Below are 20,571 nucleotides of genomic sequence, written 5' to 3' on the forward strand. Positions count from 1 at the left end.
CCCTTATTGTCAGGAAGTTCTTCCTAATGTTGAGGTGGAATCTCTTTTCCTGTAGCTTGCATCCATTGCTCTGGGTCCTAGTCTCTGGAGCAGTAGAAAACAAGCTTGCTCCCTCTTCAGTATGACATCCCTTCAAGTACTTAACAGGGTTATCATAACACCTCTTAACCTTCTCTTCTCCAGGCTAAACATCCCCAGCTCCCTGAGTCATTCCTCATAGGACATAATTTCCAGACCCTTCACCATTTTAGTCACCCTCCTTTGGACACACTCGTTTTTCAACATCCTTTTTAAATTGTGGTGCCCAGAACTGGACATAATATTCCAGGTGGGGTCTGACCAAAGCAGAATAGAGTGGCACTATTACTTCCCTTGATCTTGACACTATACTTCTATTGATGCAGCCTAAAATTGCATTGGCTTTTTTAGCTGCCACATCACACTCTCTTTTTTATAGGGCTCTAGATACTATGAAGACAGTGACTAAACCAGTGGGATGGGGTGCTCAATACCTGGAGGCCCTGAGTCTCCTCCTCCTCTCCAAACTTTTTTATGTGTAAAAACAACATGTGTTGAGCTAAATATTGAATTTACTTAAATAAAACTGTTCTACTAATCTGAATATTATTTTCATATAAGATGTTAAACTATGAATATTTATGAATGTTCAAATGAAAATACACACACCAAATAAAATATTTATATTCATACAGTAGTTCAAGTGGGGGTATGCAGCATCCTCATGTAGATGTAAAAGGGAGTCCCACGGGTAAAGTTTGAATAACAGGACTACACCATTAGCTAATATCTCATGTCTTATTCCTATGTTCTCATGTTATGTACAGTATATTGTTACTTTTTACTTTTATAATAAGTGTTGTAATTAAAAAAAACAACCTATGTAGCAGTGCACTTAACTGCCTCAAATTATAAGCATATAAAACCAATGCTGGGAAGTATAAATACTCTAGAGTGACCTGTTCTTGGAAGTTAAGCAGAATCAGCCCTGGTTAGTACTGGGATGGGAGACTGCCAACCAATACCAGGTGTTGTAAGCTGTATTTCAGAGGAAGGATCTGACAATACACCTCTTGAGTTTTTCTTGCCTAATGAAACCATATGAAATTTGTGTGGTCACCATTAAATCAACAGGTGACTTGAAGGCACACACATACATTCATGGTTTGTTGCTTTAAACTTGCAATCATCTATAGGAAACCAGGGACACTACAGCATTGCAAAGAACATACTGCTTCAGTATATAGAATGCTGTAGCATTTCAGATCCAGGTGAAATTGCTTTGTTCTTTTAGTCTGACCATGGTGTCAATTATACTTAGTTTTCCAATGTATGCCAGAAAATTTACTAACTTTTTATTGGCTTAGAAAAACAAACTGGAGCTGTTGTAGTTGTAACACACTTTCTCCAAACTAGTACATTTCATGTAACCAGTCTACGTCAGATTAAACCCACTTAAATTAGTGGGACTTGTTACAACTAATCTGTCCCACTGATTTCACCTGGTGTTCTCTGAGCATGGCTGAGCCTCCATTCAAAACAAAATGATGTTTTCAGCCAGGTCCCAGTTTATGAAAGAAAGCACACGTTCTGCCAAAATTCTACCCTACAAAACAAAATCCTTCAGATTCACACATCCAGATATAAGTGCATGCAATTCAACTGGCAAAAATGAATTTTCTGGCCTACTACAACCTTCTGAAAATGCTACAGGGGCTGCATCTGCACTGAAGCAATAATCCAGTTTGATATCACTTTGTCATGGCTCAGTACTATAGAATTCTGGGAAGTGTCATTTGTTGTGGCTGAGAAGGCTAAATGTCTCACAAAACTATAGTTCCCAGAATTCCATAGCATTGAGCCATGGCAGTTAAAGTGGTGTGAAACTAGATTACTTCTACAGCACAACTGAAGCCAAAGTGATTTCCTGTTACACAGAACATCCTTCTGCTATTGGAAGACAGGCCTTGGGATAAACCAATTAACAGCACAGTCTGTTATCCAAACACCTACAGGAAAATAAATCCCACTAAACTCAGTGGAACTTACTTCCACTGAGTTTTCAGAGTTATTAAAAATGTATTGATAGCATGAATATTTGAATAATCCATATTTTACACAATTTTAGAAAAAAAGTTGAAAGAATGTTAAAGTTTACATAAGAAAACTGAAGGCGATTTAACAAAGTTTTGCTTATATTTTCTGTTCTCATTTTAGGTGGGAAGAAAATTGGTGCACCGCTCACAACCCCCAAAAACTACCCAGGAACAAGAAACTGTTATAGATTTAACTACAAAAAGTGAAGATGATTACTATTTTACATGAATTTTTGTAACATAAATTATATCTGGAATGACTCTGAAGACATGCAGTCTGGTAACGTCCAGATGTTTTGCACTAGAGCTCCCATAACTCTCGACTATGAATGGTTAGGGCTCATGGGAGCTGCAGTCCAAAGCATCTGGGAGATACCTGGCTACCTACCCTCAATTATTTCTAGCTTATTTTAGCAGCTGTATTAAATAAAATGTGACAGGATGAATTTGATCCAGTATGGACTGTGATCAAATAACTAGCAGAATTGAGAACCCTCAGAAGTAGCATTTTTATTTTGTATAGTAATACTTTCCTTTCCCAACAGTATTTATTTTTTTTCTTCAGCAAGATTGTTACAAGAAACAAAAAACTTTATGAAAAAATTCACAAGATCTTTTTTATTCTTCTTTTCCAAAAATAGTTATTCTCTCATTTCTCCATCTTCTTCTTCTTCTTCCACACCTCTTATGTAAAGGACATTATTGCATCTGTAATGAAACCAAAAGTCACTTATTTCTGGTTTGATTCATATGGATTTTAAATATAAGCTTTGGAAAAGTTGATGTACCCCACTATTTCATATTCCAAGTTGTTGTGAAGTATTATATGTTTGCTGCTGTGTTAATTAGTAATAAAAATAAGTTTATTGCTTATGGCATGTTATATTACTACAGCTTCCAACTTTTATCATAGTTATATTAAATAAATTTGAACATTACTCATTCAAGTGCATAGGAAATGAAGAAATTCTTCAATACACTTGAAGGAATATTTAAAATCAAGAATTTCTTCTAACCAAAAAGAATTCTATTTTAGAAGTCTGTTTTTTCGTCCAGGCTGCCCCACGGGTTACATGACTTCATATAACATTAGTTTACTTTCACGTGTTTCTCTGTCCTCCAACTGATTGTATCATATGTTTTTGCTGGAAGCTGACCACAGAGTCACACTAAAGGACCTAGAGATTCCTTCTCTATTTTGTAGGCCCTCCAGCTTGACTCTATGGTCAACTTCTGGCAGATGCATGTCATAGAATTGTGCTGGAGGACCTATCAAATGCATAGAAAGAACACTTAATCATTCATTTGAAGTAAGAGAAATAGAAATAAATTTTACACACAACTCATATTGTGCAAAGGGTCCCAGAACAGATCTCTCACATAATACATGGGCCACCTGTACTGTGACGTCCATAGAACTTTACTTTCAGATTCACTTTATATGCAGTGGAAGATTAATGGATTTTAGCACATGCTTCATCTGTCCTATAAATTCTGTTATAAGTTAATGACAGTTACCTTATCAGAACTTCACCAAGGTGTCCCGACAGTGCACCATCAATGTACTCTTCTGTATTTGCAAGCTTTAAAAGAATTAATACAAATGAATAAGGGAGAGATAAGACCTTACAACAACAGAATTTTTGGTATAAGAGTTCCTTAAAATCTTAATATAAAGTCACACATCATGTTGTCCTTTAGTCGAAGAGTGAAAACACACTTGAAAATAGCTATTTTTATTCTAAAATCTCTCTGCAGATGTATGACGAAGATGTCAACTTTTTAAAGAAAACTAGTGCTGGCTCTCCTTATGGCTGACAACAGAACACATTAAAATAACTGTAATAAAAGTTATAGTCACCAAAATTTGTCTCTAATAAAAAATGAAAGACTTTGTTAACTGATCCTAATAGTGCAAACTATGCAACCATTCAAAGGTTCATAACTTTTTCAGCCTAAAGGGCTGCTGCATCTTATCTCTGTCAGGGGCCACCACATATGCATGTGTGTAACCCCCATCGCCATGAGGTTTACATCTCCCTTCCTTGCCTATTGAGCTCTACAGATTGCTAGCAGAGGTGACAATGAAAGTCTATCCATCCCACAGTGTTTTCCATTGAAATTATTTGCTTGCCTGCGATCAGCAGTAAAAAACAAGTCTTGGAAGTGGATTTGCTGTGGGTTGCGAAAGATTTTGACTTCTCCCACCAGCACTGCCCAACCATTGCTGAGAGCAGCAGCAAAACAACATTTGCCACCTAACCCTTGTCTGATCATCTGGATTGCAGTTATAGGGGAGGGATGGCATCCTTCCTAGTTTTGCAAACTGCACCAAGAACAGCCAAGGATCTCAGGTTGTGCACCAGTTATGGTCATTTACACTGTTTAAGGACAGCCTTGTATTTTCATGTGAGATTCAGGAAACATTGTTTTGCTTTGTGTTAATAAATTGTGTTTCTAAAACAAACAAAACCAGAAGGAAGTGGAAATGGAATAAAAAGGGATACTGTGATCACTTAAGTAGAACCAAGATATCATTTTGGCTATTGTATTTTGTATTAGCTGAAGTTTCCAAGAAATCTTTAGAGACAGTACCACACAGAGCGTATAACATTAATCAAATCTGGATGGGAGCATGGCAGACACAGCAGTGGTTCAGTCTGATTTATCCAGCAGGAGACATGGCTAGCACACTATCCAAACCTGTCCAAAAGCCTTGCTGCCCATTATTGCCATCTAACATCTAGCATGAAAGCCAGCTATAGAACTATTTCCAAACTATGTACCTGATATTTCAAGGGAAACGTGACCCTATTCCTGAACAGGACAAATCTGTACTCTTAATCCAGCTCTCTGACCAACCAACATCTCTGTCTTGTCTGGATAAATTAAATCTTGCGTTACTGCACTTACATAGTAAAGCACAATAACCATTTCTTCCCTGCAAAACAGAGTTCTTGGATGCCTGTACTAAGTGGATAGTTTCTCTTCTGCCAATCTTCTTACTGATCCCCCCCAAACTTGTTTACCTGCATGTTCATGTAGCCATCAACAGAGACGAGGTAGCCCTTATATTCCATTCCCCACTTCAGTTTCACCATCACAGGCTTCCCAGTCAGCCCATTTAGAAAGGGCTTTGGATTAAGAGGCAAACTCTGCATAGGACAAAGTGAGATGTAAGAAACACAATGAATCAGAAGAACGGTGTTCTACCTACACATTGGACCACTAGATGCTTATGGGAAGTCCATAAGCAGGACATGAGGATAACAGTGCCTTATCACTTCCACAGAAGCATACTATATCTCATATTGAGAATATTATACACTCCTGATTAGTTGTCATTATTATACAGTGATCCCTCCACATTTGCTGGGGTTTGGGGGGGAAGGATCCCCAAGAATGTGGGGAAATAAATAAAAAACCACTATTCCTTTCACCTGAGGAATCTGCAGGTCCTCCAGTGCAACTCTATGGTCAACATCTGCCAGACATTTATCAGAGAATCAAGCTGGAGGACCTACAAATGTCTAGACAAGTGTTTTCTATAGGAACTCTAGGTTCTCCAGCACAACTCTATGGTCAACTTTTGCCAGAGTTGCACTAGAGATTCCTAGAGAGAACATATCAAAACTGCAAATAACCAAACCTGCAAAAGTCAGTGCTGCTAATGTGGAGGACCAACTGTATAGCCTTACTCTTCAGAGTCTTCAATATCTGCTGTTTAAAGTCAACGCTGGCGATTGCTATTGCTTTCTGTGGCAGGAAATTCAATAGTTTCAGAGGTATGTTGGATCAGAACCAAGACCTACTCAGTCCACTATCGAATTTCCACCAGATGTCTGCAGGAAGCCAACAAGGAGGACGTGCGTGCAAAAGCCCTTCCTTGCTGCTGTATGATGCTTCTGAAGTAGCCATCAACACTCTTATTCTCCAAAAAACTGGTCCTCTTACGTTAGTGGCCCTTAGCACCTTCTATGCTGTAAACTCCATTAGAGGTACAGCCAGCCCTCCATATGAACGGATTCAACCCTCCACGACTTGAATATAGTTTTAAAATATATAAATTCCAAAGAACAAAGCTTGTTTTTGCCATTTTACATTAAGGGCGCCATTTTACTCTGCCATTGTATATAATGGGGCTTCAGCATCCATGGATTTTGGTATTCACAGGGAGAGGAACCAAAGCCCAGCGGTTACCAAGGGCCCACTGTACCTCCTTTTATCTACCTTTTATGCACTTCCTTTTATCAAATTTCTCAACATTTTACTCTAGCGAATGACCCTGGGTCCCACTATTACGACAGGACAGAAACGTCTCTTTACTCATATTCCCCACATTGTGTAATTTCACACACAGAAACACACCCTCGTTCCCCTCAACCATTGAGAAACACCACAGTCTTTCCTGGGAAGGTTTCCTCTAAGAGTTGGAGGGTTTGGTTTGCTCTGTCAAGTCCCTGTAACAGGAGATGATAAATAGATAGATAGATAACAATAGCAATAATATTGTTGTTGTGTACCTTCAAGACATTTTTGACTTATGGTAACCCTATTATCATGGGGTTTTCTGGGCAAGTTTCTTCAGAGGGGGTTTGCCGTTGGTTTCCTCTGAGGCTGAGAGAGTGTGACTTCCCAAGGCCACCCAGTAGGGTTTTTGTAATGCCTGAGCTCATTTTGCAGACCCACATTTCCCTCTTTGAGGCGAGACCATTAGTCCACCCAGATCAGTATTATCTTCAAAATCTGGATTCTTCCCCAAATGCTGAACTGAAGTTGACCAGACGTCCTCCTTTTCCAGGACATGTCCTCCATTTCAACCTTCTGTCCAGGAGGAACTGCAAGATATCCTCCTTTTTTAGTGTGACTAAGAACCACGGATTTATGTTTACATTAGTGTTTTTTACCTTTTACAAAGGCACATGTGTGTGTGTGTTTCTGTTCCAGAAACACACACACACACACACACACACATATATATATATATAGGATATGACAATACAGAAAAGCAGGAAAAACACTAATATAAACGTATATTGGTGATTCTTAGCCATACTACCCATCCTCCTCCACCATCTGCTGCCATGGGAGGGGATAATGAGCATTGCAGTCCAAAAGTGGTGAGAGCCAGAGTGGTTTTATTGTTGGACTGTGACTCTGGAGACCAGGGTTCAAATCCTAGCTCAGCCATGAAACTCAATGGTTGACCTTAGGCAAGTCACACTCTCTCAGCCTCAGAGGAAGGCCATGGCAAACCCCCTCTGAAGAAACCTTGCCAAGGAAACCCCAGGTTTGCCTTAGGGTCGCCGTAAGTCAGAAACGACTTGAAGGCAAACGACAAAAGGGCGCCAGAGAGGCAGAGGCTCCTCTGAGGCCTACTAGGCCCCAAAGCCTTCTTCACTCACCATAGCAACGCAGCCACGGAGGCGACGGCGGCTGCAAGGAACAAAAATTACCCGCGGGCTGCACGTGCGCCCGCCACAGCTCGGTACGAAAAAAGGGCCCAGGAAGTGACGTCAGGACAGTTCCGCTTCCGCCCGCCTTCCTATTGACCTGTCTATATTTTCCTATCTCTATGGTTCACGCCGATAGCAAAAACGCTCTCTCTGATTGGTGGACTGACCCAAAAAAGGCGGGGCTAAGAGCTGTCAAGGGTCAACGGCAGCATAGAGATAGACCATAGAGTGACACTGCAGACAATATCATATAAAACAAAGCAGGGTTAGATTCAGGAGGAGGAGGAGTGGAGCTAGAAGGAATATCAACAGTCACTCTAAGGCAGTGTTTCCACAAATTGTGCCCTTTAAGAGATGTGTTTGGACTTCAGCTCCCAGAAGCCTCAGCCATGTTGGCCAATAGCCTGGGATTCTGGGAGCTGAAGTCCAAAAGCCCTTCAAAGACCATACTTTAGGGAGCTCTGCCCTAAAATATGTTACAACAGTGGTCCCCAAACTGTTCTCTTTAAAGGGATTTTGGACTTCAGTTCCCAGAATTCCAGACTATTGGCCAATAGTCTGAACTATTTGATGGAATTCCCAAAATCTCTTTTAAAAAGGGCACAGTTTGGGACTGTGCTGCAATATGCCACCAAATATGGACAACAAAGAGGTGGCCACAGACTGTAAACCATACTCTGTGTGTGTGTGTGTATAAACAAGAAGTTTTAGATGGTATGGAGAGAAATAGATGGATTAGAAGGTGGGAAAGAAGTGTTGTAATTTGTAGTGACTGATTGTAGTTGTCCTATTTTTCATATATATATTAGTATGTTTTTTTAAATAAAGATTCTCTCTCTCTCTCTCTCTCTCTCTCTCTCTATATATATATATATATATATATATATGTCCCAAACCATAAGAAATAAGGTACAAAAGACTGCAGCAACTATAGGACAATAGCACTAATCCATCTTCCCATCAGAACTATCTGATCCTATGAACTACTGCATGTATTTTGGCCAGCAGATGGCAGTAAATAAGTTACAATGCAATAGTGGAGCCCTCTGGTGAACTGCTTGAAAGCTGATTTTTCACAAATCACTCCCCCCCTTTTTAAAGCAAACCCCTTATATTGTTTTTTTTTAATAAAATGTACCTCCAAATGAAAGGCTATCCAAATGCAATTCATAAATTGACCATGGGAAGTTATTCTGTTAAAAAAAAAAGAAATGTTGTGTGCCTTGATGTTGTTGTTTCTGACTTAGGGCTTTCTTGACAAGGTTTGTTCAGAGAGAGTCTGCCTTTTTAACCTTCCTCTGAGGCTGAGAGAGTGTAACTTTTTCCATGGTCACCCAGTGGGTTTCCATGGCTGAACTCTGGTCTCCAGAGTCATATTCCTATGCTCAAACCACAACACCATGCTGGCTCAAAAAAGAAACTAATTACTTAGTCACCATTATAGCCCCAAGCCCCCCAATTGGTTAGTTACATTGGAACCTTTTCCCAGACCTGGGACTCAAGACAGTTTATACCTTTCTAAAAAAACTGCATACAGTTAAAATGGAATTAAACCATCAGTGGCTGGTGTCCTGCTAGTAGCATACACAGATGTAAATTAACCCTACACCTCCATGCTAGAACTGCTAGAAGCTAAGGGCCCAAAGTGGCATTTCATGGGCTCTTAGAGGACTGCAGCCACACCACACATGCTCCATCCTTGAATTTATGAACTTCTATTTATTGCAAAAGAATGCTCTTTTGCCGTTTTTGTTATATATCCCCCACGAATTCTTTTAGGCCCATGGGGATGCTTTTTTTTTTTTAAATGTGATGTAAATTTGGAAGTCAGTTTCCAGTATACTTTCTGTGTCTGTATGGTGTTTTTTTTCTCTTCAAGATCTCCTCGGCTTAAAACAAGGCAAAGAAAGAAAAAACAAAGGGCCCTAGAGACACACTGTACTGAAAACAAGGAGCTGCTGATCCTCAAAGCAGAGGAACAGAGCAAGATAAAGGTGTGGAAGCTTGTGTGATCTCTCTCCCCCAAGAAGTACAAATCTCAGTTCAAATGCTTACTGCACAAGCACAAGGAACAAGAGGGATAGCATCAAACTGGTGGCAAGATGGAGGCACAAAGAGCATAATAATCAGAGAGAATGAGACCCCAGTTACATTATTTTATGCCATGGCTCTTTGACAGCAGATAAAGTTTATGACATTGTAAAATCTGACAATGTAGAGTAATTCATGGTCTTTGTGAGAGACAGCATTAGTGATTAGCACTTTAACCTTACTTGTTAGTCTCAACTAAGACAGAAACTTTGAATCAATGGAATTTAACGTATTTACTAAATTCTCAATGACTGAACTGGTTAACTTTAGTTTGTGCTAACAAATGGCTCTAGTCCTCTATTCCTGAACAGTTACATCTGAACTCAACACAGGATCCGACACTGGAGCAACAACATCACAACACATACTGCTGTACTTACACTGTACATACACTGAAGTGCATCTGAGGAAGTAGTCTCAAGTCTATGAAAGTGTGTGCAACCATCTTCTTTCTTTCAGTTAATCTCAAAGGTGATACAAGATATTTTGAACTAGAATTTGCATAATCCCATATGTAGCCACATGCTGACTGTGACTGCAGCCTCTCAGATTTATAATCCAAAACATTTGGAAAATCGAGGGCTCCCCACTCCTGGAGCATACCAACAAGGTAAAGACGGTGTACAATTAAGCCATAAAACTAAATAGAAGAGATCATACTAAATTAACAGAAGAGATCATACTAAATTAATTCCAGGTGGGAGTTCCCGGCTTCAGTATAGTGCTTTTTTGTCAATTTTAAATGTTCACATGTTCCCTGTTTCTTAGTAGCCTGTGTTTGAAACTACATTTCTGATTTTTACAGAACACAAAATCTTTTAAGGCAGGAATGGAAACACATGGCCTGACAGATGTTGGACTTCAGTTGAAAGTTCTGATTATGACCTATAAAACCCTATACAGCTTGGATCCAGGCTTTCTGAAGGGCAGTTTCTTTCCATACGAATATCTTCCAGTTTTAAGATCTTCAGAAGACAATAGGGTTGTCAGGTGCCACCTGCTGAATGCCTAACTTCTAAAAGGACAAGAACCCTGCCCCTTATTTCATCTGGCAGTTCTGGAGACCCCAACAACAACAACAACAACAACAACAACAACCACCACCCTTAGAGAAGAGGCACATTTGGTGAAGATAAAAAAGAGTGGAATTTGGGGCTGCCCTCAGGCAGTGGAATTAAGATGCTTAGCTGTCTGCCTCCATATTCTCTTTCCACTGGCAAATTCAGATGGTCTTTTGACAACTGAATAACTGCTGTAGAAGGGGCTTTTAACATGGAGAGGTTTCTACTTTGTTATTGCATCTAATTCTATTGTTTTAATATGATAACTGTTTCAATAGTACAACCAGCCTTCCATATCCCTGGATTCTTTGGAGATTATCACATGAGGTAAAGGATGGAACACGCCTATCCTTACCCTGTCCTTTTGGCGCGATCACGTGAAGATTTTGAGATGACGTCTGTCCTTATCCCATCCTTTAGTCATTCTTATTGTCATTCATGCGATTGCAATAACATTATCAAACAACATCACGCTTATCCTGTCCTTCTCCCATCACTGAAGTGGTATGGCCCCATCACTTTGTATTACTTTGTATTAACAGAAATCTAGTTAATACTCCCATTAATACAATGATGGGTGCCACTGATAGGAGAAGGACAGGATAAGCACGGACGGAGCAAGGATGGGAGCAATCCCTCCTTACCCCGTGTGATAATCTTCTTTGTTCACAGATTCAACCATTCACAACTTGAAAATATTCAAAAAATATACATTCCAAAAAGCAAAGCTTGATTTTGACATTTTATATAAGGGACACATTTTACTATGCCATTGTATATAATGGGACGAACATCCACAAATTTTGCTATCCACTGGGGATCCTGGAATGAAACCCTAGCAGATACCAAGGGCCCACTGTGTTTTTATTTGTGAGTTTTTGAAATCTTGTTGTGAGCTGCTCTGACACCTAGAAAATCCAGGATATAAAATAAATAATATCCCCATCACCTTTCACCACTAGGCTGGCTAGCCATTCAACAAAATCTGGAGAGCCATACATTCCACATTCCAGATTTAAGGTCAACATCCATTCATTTCATTTTCTCCTATCATTGTGAAAGATAGTAGAAAGATTATTTGTACTAATTTTATGGAAACCATTTGTACACAAGAAATGTAATGTTTCATGAGAAAGTTAAAAACAATGTTGCATCTGTTTCACACAAATGAAGTAAAATAAATGATACCATATTTATAATGCTGGCTATCTGTCTTGCTTTGCATTGGCAATGTGTACAAGTAATTTGTTTTTTATTTTAATTTGTTATCATTCTTCAGTAAAGCTAGACATCCCAGGGCAAATTCTGTTTTTCAGCTCTGCTGGTGGAGAAACATATTTTGCATTTGTTAATAACAAACACGCAAGTTAGGCAGCCATACTACAGGGAGACTCTTTAAAATATTCAGTTCTGAAAAAACATTAGAAAATGCTGATGGGATTTCCTCATTTCTGATAACATAGAATTGCTTTCTGTAGTATTGTTTTCTTCCACATATTTTACATTAATTATTTGGAACAAAGATTATGTGATGAGAACAAAAGCATTTGTGTTTGTGTGATTATTCCGCTGTTGCGGAAGAGAGAGAGGATCAGCGCTGTGTCCTGGAGGAATCTGGAAGCTCCACTTTCATATCAGTGTTTTCCCACCTGAAACTTAATGCTGGCTTCAAATCATAGAAACTGCTCAAAAGTCAGGTTCCTGCCAAGAGAGATTACAAGCATGGATGCAAAAGCAGCATCCTTGAGGGAAATGTGTTTAGGGTACCTAATATTCATCATGATGGAATAAAATTTGAGAATATAATTATTTCAAACAGCTTTAAAATCTGACAGACTGTGGAATATGCATCCCACAATTACTAGATTTATTCTGCATTTTGGAAAAATAGGTCAAATAGTTCATCCTGTTTCAGTATTGTCTAATCTGGCAAGCAGTGGTTCTCTGGAGATTCACATCATCTGCTATTAAATCCTTTTAACTAGAGATGCCATGAATCCATCCTGGGATGTTCTCAGTGCAAAGTATATGGCCTACCATACTGAGTTATGGCCCTTCTGAGTAACAATGTAGCTATCAAAATCAGTGGACTGACATGCTGGACATTTAAAAAATTATATCCATCCTGATTGTACAGATCCGCAACAGTCCATGCTACTTCATTTTGGTCTGCTGGTGTCATTTTGTTTGAGCCTGAGGATGTACCTCTGTTTTGCTTGCCTTAAAGATGCAAGTCAGATCCAGTTTATGAATTCATTTTAGATCTCCTTAGAATTGTTTGAAACGCAAAGCAATGGAGTCCACCAGAAACGGAAACAAAATATATATCATATATTAAATGTTAATAAGTAAAGAAAGGCTTGAGATGATGATTCAAGATAAAGGAAAAGTGGGAAAAGAACATACATCTGTCTTGCTTCTCTATTATCCTTGGTTCATACCCTTTCTCTACGTTGATGCTTGCATAAAACAATCCACTGTACTGAGCAAGGATATGAACTTGGCTTTCCCAGCATTAAGTTCAGAAATGCTTATACAGCATAAGACAGGCAATGCCAGATGCAATGCCAGATGCAGATCTTCTGACTAGCTCCTACTTATTTATTGTTCATTAGGTGGTATAAGATGCAGGTGGACAGCTTATGGGTCACCAGATGTTGAAGCACTTCCCTTCATGTCTCACCATTGACTATATCGGCTAAGAGTGATGGGAGTTTCACAAGGTACCTGCCTGAGATACAAAAACATTTTATTTCCCATTTCCCTGATGTCCATAGTTGCTGCTGTCTTAACCAGCCTTCTTCTTTTATGGAGTGGCATCACTATGGTGTGGTAACTCAAGGTGTCAATTCAAGGTAACTCAAGCTTCCGATGTGGAAGAAATGGAGCTCCACTTACGGGGCTTTTGAGCCAATTCAGAAGAGGTAAGTCGGGCACTGGAGGTGGTGCAATAAGCTCATATCTCTGATCACAGATGATAAAGTACTTGAAGACAGCTTCAAGAACTCATCAGCACAGCTCTCACATCTGCACTACATCACACAGTGGTAATCCGGCTGTCCCTCTGGCTGTGTGGATGGAGTTATGTGTTGCTCCTAATGCTGTTACATTTTATTCTGTCTCTGTCTTTCTTCCATGGGATATGCATATGGTTCCCAAGCAGTCTCTCCTCTAAGCACTAAATGTATGCAGACCTGTTTAGCTTCAGCAGATTTGCTGCATTATGTGCCTTCAAACCACTTGTATAACTTTTTGTTTACATTTCCCTTTTTAATCTGTTTTTTAATAGTGGTGTTATGGTACATCCATGTGAAACTAGGACTATACAGTCATGTCAAAATATAAACAGAAGAAAAGGAAGAGAAAAAAACAAGATTACAAAGACAAGTAAATGATGAAACAACTTCTCCCATTTTCTCTCTGTCCTGAGGATCTGTCTCTTCATAGAGTTTACCTTTGTATCACCTTAGAATGAGGAAATACGGTAGGCATTTTCTTGAAATCTATACAATTGCCAGCTCTGTAGCACCACATCCAATTTTAATAATCTCCTTCTTTCTTTTCCAATGCAAATGACAAAAGATAGATGTGTAGTATGCTTACTTCAGAAGAACAATGATGCTTTGTAAAGTATTAGCAGGCCAGTTCCAAAGTAAATCCAGTAAAAAAGACTGATGAATGGAAGCTGGTTGCTGCATGTAGAGCTGATGTAGAAGCTACATCTTATTCTCAATCCCCATCCATGATCTACGAAGCTGTCTGGATGCAGCTTTTGAAGCACATTAGCCTTGCTCATTCAGGGTAATTCCTTGTTATTTGTTTTATTTATTATTCCACTCTTCCTCCAAGGAACTCAGAGTGGAATGCATAGTCCTTTTCCTCTCTCTACATGCACACTGCTATCCGTTCAACAACTCTGGTAAGACCGAGAACTAGATTATGGGCCAAGGCCATCTGCAGTGCTAGGGCCAGCCACGTTAAATTTGGATAGCAAAGCATGAGTTAATATCCTTTTCGGGACATAACATGTCCTGTTGAATTCATAAAGCTGGGGAAGAAAAACACACACAGTTTGTCGTAAAATTTAAAGACCTATGAAAAATGTGGGTTTCTGTTGTCATCTAGAATCTAAAGGTTCCTTTTGGATTCATGAAGCTTTCCAAAAAAACCTGAATTCAACTTGAAACAAGCCCGGGCCACATTGTGGCACTGAGCTCATTTCTTTCCAGGCTCCTTTCCACTTTGGGCCCCAGCTTCAGGGGGTGAAACTTGTAGATCAAAACTGGTGAAAGCTATTCCCACAAAACATTACTTGTCAAAATTAACACAGCTCCAAGAAATTTTTTTTTAAAGTCTTGGCAAATAAATACTTTCATAGTGTTTATGGACTTCCCGGGTGTTAACTGCTTGGCATCCCACCAGCTGTGAATTAGAAAAGCCATTAGATTTATTTGCTAAAGACTGTAAAGTGAAACTCAAGATTTTGCAAACAGAGCCTAATTCTGTTTACATAATGCTTGTCAGATCTAGTAATAGCAGTATACACCTTACAGCTAATTCCAGAATAAGAGAGGCACAAAAACAGCTAACATGCTTAGCTTCTGAACATTACAAGTTTGGCTTTTTATTATGGTGAGCAACATATATAATTATAGATTATTAGCTCATGAATTACGGTGTTGCCATCATATTTTATGAAATGAGACTGGTCGACACATATAATCCTAAGCTATTTATTTATTTATTTGCATCTCATATTAGTAGCTCAAAGTAGCTTAGAAAACAGCATACTGATCATGTAAACCCATGAAACCAACAATAGCATATATTAATTAGATCTTCAGTGTGATATGGTCCCTGGTGCAGAACCCATAAACCAGAAACTACAAACCATCACTCTGAGAATAGAGACAGCTCTGATCTTGGAGTGGGAACTTCATTGGATTCTTTTCTCCTTTAATGACAATGCAGATAGGTCTTTACCCTTTACTGCTCTGATATGGGAGGTCTGATTATAGAGATCAGAGGGGGAAAAGAGGAGCACTTGTGGTACAGGAACTATTGGATCCACAGGATCTGAAGCTCTCTCAGCCATTAGCTAATCCCCCAAATGAACAGAAAATGTAAACTACTCCTGGAGCTGGTCCAAATTCATGCCTAATTGTTGCCATAAGTAACAAATGTTTTGGAGGCACACAACAACAACAACAACAACCATTGCTTAAAATGTGCAGAGAGAGTGGGCTTAGTGAAATACATGTTCTGCAGCCTTGCAGCATGGTGTGAAATATCACAGCTGATGGGTGCATCAAGACAAAAAGAGATAACTACCACATATAGCAGGTTGCCACTTTTGTTTGAGGCTGCAAAATCATGAAACTGCCTGGAATCTTTCAGGACCAGAGCTATCCCTACAATTAGGCAGCCTCAGTTGGAAGATATTGGGGTGGGGTGGGGGTGGGGGGACAAAGAAGTGGTGTACCTAGTATATTTGACAGGTCATTTTTAATACCCTTTTCTTCTCTTCAAAAGCCTTTTACAGGTCTGATGGAGCTGTTAGTTGAGAAGCAAAGGGACATGACCCTTTTTGCCACCCAGGCAGTAGAGCTACCGATCTGGGCACATCCTGGTTCCTGAATTCAAGCCAGAAGAGGTGAGATGGCTTATTTGTTAATGGGGTAAGCTCCTAGATGTAGTTTTCTTTATGTTTGGGGGGGCCTCTTGGTTTTGACAATGTAACCGTGCCCTATGGCACATCATCATCAGTGGGCATCAGTCACCACTGTTCTTACACTGAGTTACAGTTGTTCCCCACTGAAACATTTTGTCCCAACAGTGGCTGCCTGCTGGTGAGGCTGGGCTGCTCTTAATACTCCACAGCCTTTTCTGGGTCTGGCAAAGCTGCTGGGCATGTGAGAGAGGGAGGAGACTTGCTTTCCCATCCAGCCAGCAGAGCTGCCAGACCTGGAAGGCAGCTCCTTCCCACCGGTGCACAGGTGACACCACCTTTTGAGGTACCACCCAGTGTACCCTGAGACAAAAGATGCTGTTTCTCTGCTGTTGCTCATGAAGTCTCCAGCTGTTCTCTTCTGTTGGTGAACAGAGCTGTGCATGCCCTACAACTTCTCCTGGGCCCTCTAAACCAGCATACTGTCTCAGGGGCCAGTGCTGAAGTATTCTACTCACAGTTCAGTCAATCTGTTCTGAGAAAAGGTTGCCATCTTGTCCTTTACCTCAGGCTTAGCCAGACCTCTATTATACCTAGCTTTGGGACTATGCTTAGCTGTGGGGAAGGATCAGGCATTTTTGTGGACTGACTGTAATGAAGACCAATAAGAGGCTTGCAGATTGTTCCTTTTGTCACCAGGACTGGAGACAGAGAATGCAGTCCTGCCGAAAGGATAATGTGATAATGATGTCAAAACAGGAAGGATGGAGGAGGTGCTGCCTACACTTCTGAGACTCTATGGAAAGTGAAAAGGATAGTGAGGTCCCTTAAAGCCATCTGTCTCTGTTTCTATGGAGGCAGGGGTGATGGAGGTGGAGAGGGCCCCTTCGGTGGGCAGATTCCCAGGACCTCCTTTCCAAACACCAGGTGGATTGTGTTGCTCTTTGAATCTATAATTCACATTCCAAGTGACCCATTTATAAATGTGTCAGTCAGGATAACTTTCTTGGCTCAGCCAAATGTAGACACTTTCACATGGAAATAATGCTAAAGCCATAATGTGTTATTTGTGCTCAAACTGGATTACACAAGCAGGGCACTCTGCCTGGCCTGATATTATTATATTAACGGGACATTCCTTTTCCCTCCAAAGATTAAGAACTGAAAGAAACCTAATTCCAACAGCCAGCAGTTTGGGTGAAACACTGTCAGCTTTCCTGGAAAGTGCTGCAAATTGTAGTTTGCTTGTTACACTTAAAGCAGCAGATGAACCACTGAGCCAAAAACTTTCCTGAGAGTTTCATTATTCCAAATCTCAATGTTTGAAAATAGTGTCATGTGTTTAGAAATACATGTCAAAGCCCCACTGAAGTCAATATAAAGGATTCTGCTCAGTTACAATGGGCTTCCAGTTAAGAATATAGTCCTCCAACCAATGGTCCTTACAGAAAAGCAAAGCATTTGGGCTATTTAAAATTCACACTTGGCAGAATCAGTTTGAAAGAGTGCATTTGCTGCTCTTTTGCTATTAGGAGGAGCAGCAGAAAAATGGCAATTGCTTATATTAGTATGGCTTCCCCCTACATTTGGTTGATGTATGAGAATTTACCCTTTTGGACTACAGCTCCTGAGAATCCTCCAGACAGCAGGTCCCCAGACAGGATGGCCAATGTCCTGCCCACTCAGGGATTCTGAGAGCTATATAGTCATACAGAAACTCTTCCAAGTTTTGCTTTAGTGACAAGAAAAAGGATCCAGAAGGTGCTTTACAGCCAGCCCTCCTTATCTACGGATTTTTTATCCACAGATTCAAGCATCCACGGTTTGAAAATATTACAAAAAAAAGTATAAATTCCAATTAGCAACCCTTGATTTTCCATTTTATATTAGAGACACCATTTTCCTTTTCCATTATATTTAATGGGACTTGAGCATCCACGGATTTTGTTATCCACGGGGGTCCTGGAACCAAACTCTAGTGGATAACAAAGGTCCACTGTAGTATGATCATTTTCACATTCACATTGTCAGAATGGATTGGTTGTGATTCTGCAACCACTACTATTCTCTCCAGTGGAGGTTTTTTTTTTCAGCAGTTTGACATTATTATTATTATTATTAACCTTTATTTATAAAGCGCTGTAATTTTACACAGCGCTGTACATCAATTTTTTAGTCAGACGGTTCCCTGCCCTCAGGCTTACAATCTAAAAGACACGACACAAAAGGAGAAGGGAGTGGTGGTGGGGAATAGGATCAGGTCCAGCAGATCTTTTCCACCTCCGAGGCCTGGACCAAGGCAGATGGACTGGAGGAAGGGCTTGGCTTCTTGATGGATGGTTAGAAGGAGGCTTCCTGGGTCAGAGAGGGGCTCACCTCTGGGAATGCTTCTCTAAACAATATAGTCTTTAATTCAGTTTTGAAACTGGGCAGAGAAGTGATGAGGTGTGCATGTGGGGGAAGAAGGTTCCAGGAGTAAGGGGCAGCAAGCGAGAAGGGACGAATTCGGGAGGGGGCAGTGGTAGTCCTACATTGTGACAGGAGACCCTGACTACCAGAGCGGAGGGTGCGAGTAGGAATGTAAGGAGAAAGAAGGTCAGATAAGTAAGGAGGGGCCAACCCATGGAGGGCTTTGAAAGTCAGTAACAAAAGCTTGTACCGGATGCGAAAGGGGAAGGGGAGCCAATGAAGGGAGGATAAAAGAGGAGAAACATGGTCAAAGCGGCGAGCGGATGTGACAATACGGGCAGCTGAATACTGGACAGATATTAAAGGATGGAGGTGTGAAAGAGGAAGTCCTGTTAGAAGGAGGTTACAATAATCTAGTTGCGAAACCACTAGGGCATGGACTAGAGTTTTGGCAGTAGAGATTGAGAGGAATGGACGGATCTTGGCAATGTTGTGGAGAAAGAATCTACAGGTCTTTGCGGTGGCCTGGATCTGGGGAATAAACGACAGGGAAGAGTCAAAAATGAAGCCAAGACTGCGGGCTTGATGAACCGGTTGAATAGAAGTGTCGTCGACAGAAACAGAAAAGGAATAATGAAGGGTGGGTTTAGGAGGAAAGACGAGAAGCTCAGTCTTAGACATGTTGAGCTTCAAGCGCCGAAGCCGCATCCACTGAGAGATGGCAGTCAGACAAGAAGAAACTTGCTGTTCAAGCCCCGTCGAAAGGTCAGGGGTAGAGAGATACAGCTGAGTGTCGTCGGCATACAAATGATAGGAGAAACCAAAAGAACTGATGAGTTTACCTAGAGACAGTGTGTATAGAGAGAACAGAAGGGGACCCAAGACAGAGCCCTGGGGAACTCCAACAGATAGCGGAACAGAGGATGAAATCTGACCACCCGTGACCACTGCAAAAGATCTATCTGACAAGTAAGATTTAAACCAGTCGAGAGCAGAGTCGGCGAACCCAAGGTCAGAAAGTAAATCGACCAGGAGACAGTGATCAACAGTGTCAAAGGCTGCAGACAAATCGAGAAGAATGAGAATAGAGTAGAGGCCATTTGCCTTGGCCCGCAAGAGATCATTTGAGATCTTGGTGAGGGCTGTCTCTGTAGAGTGCCGTGGGCGGAAGCCAGATTGGAAGGGGTCTAGGATGGAGTTGGCTTCAAGAAACTTAATACAGCGAGAATAAATGACCCGTTCTAGGACCTTAGAAAGAAAAGGAAGAAGAGAAATTGGACGATAGCTAGACAAAGAAGAGGGGTCGAGAGAGGGTTTCTTCAGAATTGGGGAAACGAGAGCATGTTTGAAGTCAGAAGGGAAGGAACCCAAAGAGAGAGAGAGATTAAAGATATAGAGGAGCGAGGGCAGAAGAGAAGGGGCTATAGAGATTAGGAGACGGGAGGGAATAGGATCAAGAGAGCAGGTAGTAGGTTTGGAAGAATTTAGCAGCTTAGAGAGTTCATCCAGAGAAACAGGGGGGAAACACAGAGAGTTTATTAGTAGAAGGTACCAGGAGGTTAGTGGTAGGGGGCAAGTCGGGAGGAACTATTTCAGATCGAATAGTAGTGACTTTTGTGATGAAGTAGTTGGCAAAGTCAGTGGGGGAAAAAGATGAGAAGACAGGGGGAGAGGAAGGTTTGAGTAGTGTATTGAAGCAGGAGAACAAACGCTGCGGGCGCCTCTCATTAGCGCAGATCAGTGATTTAAAATAGTTCTGTTTTGCCATAGAC

General features: G+C 40.7%; 2 protein-coding genes across 2 annotated transcripts in view; one reads left to right on the forward strand and one right to left on the reverse strand.

The window, feature by feature from the left end:
* CCDC38 (coiled-coil domain containing 38) overlaps positions 1-3,002 on the forward strand; it is a 26,770-nt gene extending 23,768 nt beyond the window's left edge. Inside the window, 1 exon segment of the mRNA XM_042468606.1 lies at positions 2,236-3,002. Coding sequence (XP_042324540.1) covers positions 2,236-2,343 — 108 coding nt within the window. The 3' untranslated portion in view covers positions 2,344-3,002.
* Positions 2,610-7,676, reverse strand: SNRPF (small nuclear ribonucleoprotein polypeptide F). Its single transcript, XM_042468608.1, has 4 exons — positions 7,520-7,676; positions 5,144-5,269; positions 3,633-3,697; positions 2,610-2,822 (listed from the first exon to the last, which is right to left on the reverse strand). Exons 1-4 carry the CDS (start codon positions 7,520-7,522, stop codon positions 2,756-2,758), a joined length of 261 nt encoding a protein of 86 aa, XP_042324542.1. The 5' UTR covers positions 7,523-7,676; the 3' UTR covers positions 2,610-2,755.
* Between the last annotated feature and the right edge of the window lie 12,895 nt (positions 7,677-20,571).

Source organism: Sceloporus undulatus, chromosome 5, assembly GCF_019175285.1.
Source record: "Sceloporus undulatus isolate JIND9_A2432 ecotype Alabama chromosome 5, SceUnd_v1.1, whole genome shotgun sequence".
In the NCBI taxonomy this organism is placed as follows: Eukaryota; Metazoa; Chordata; class Lepidosauria; order Squamata; family Phrynosomatidae; genus Sceloporus; species Sceloporus undulatus.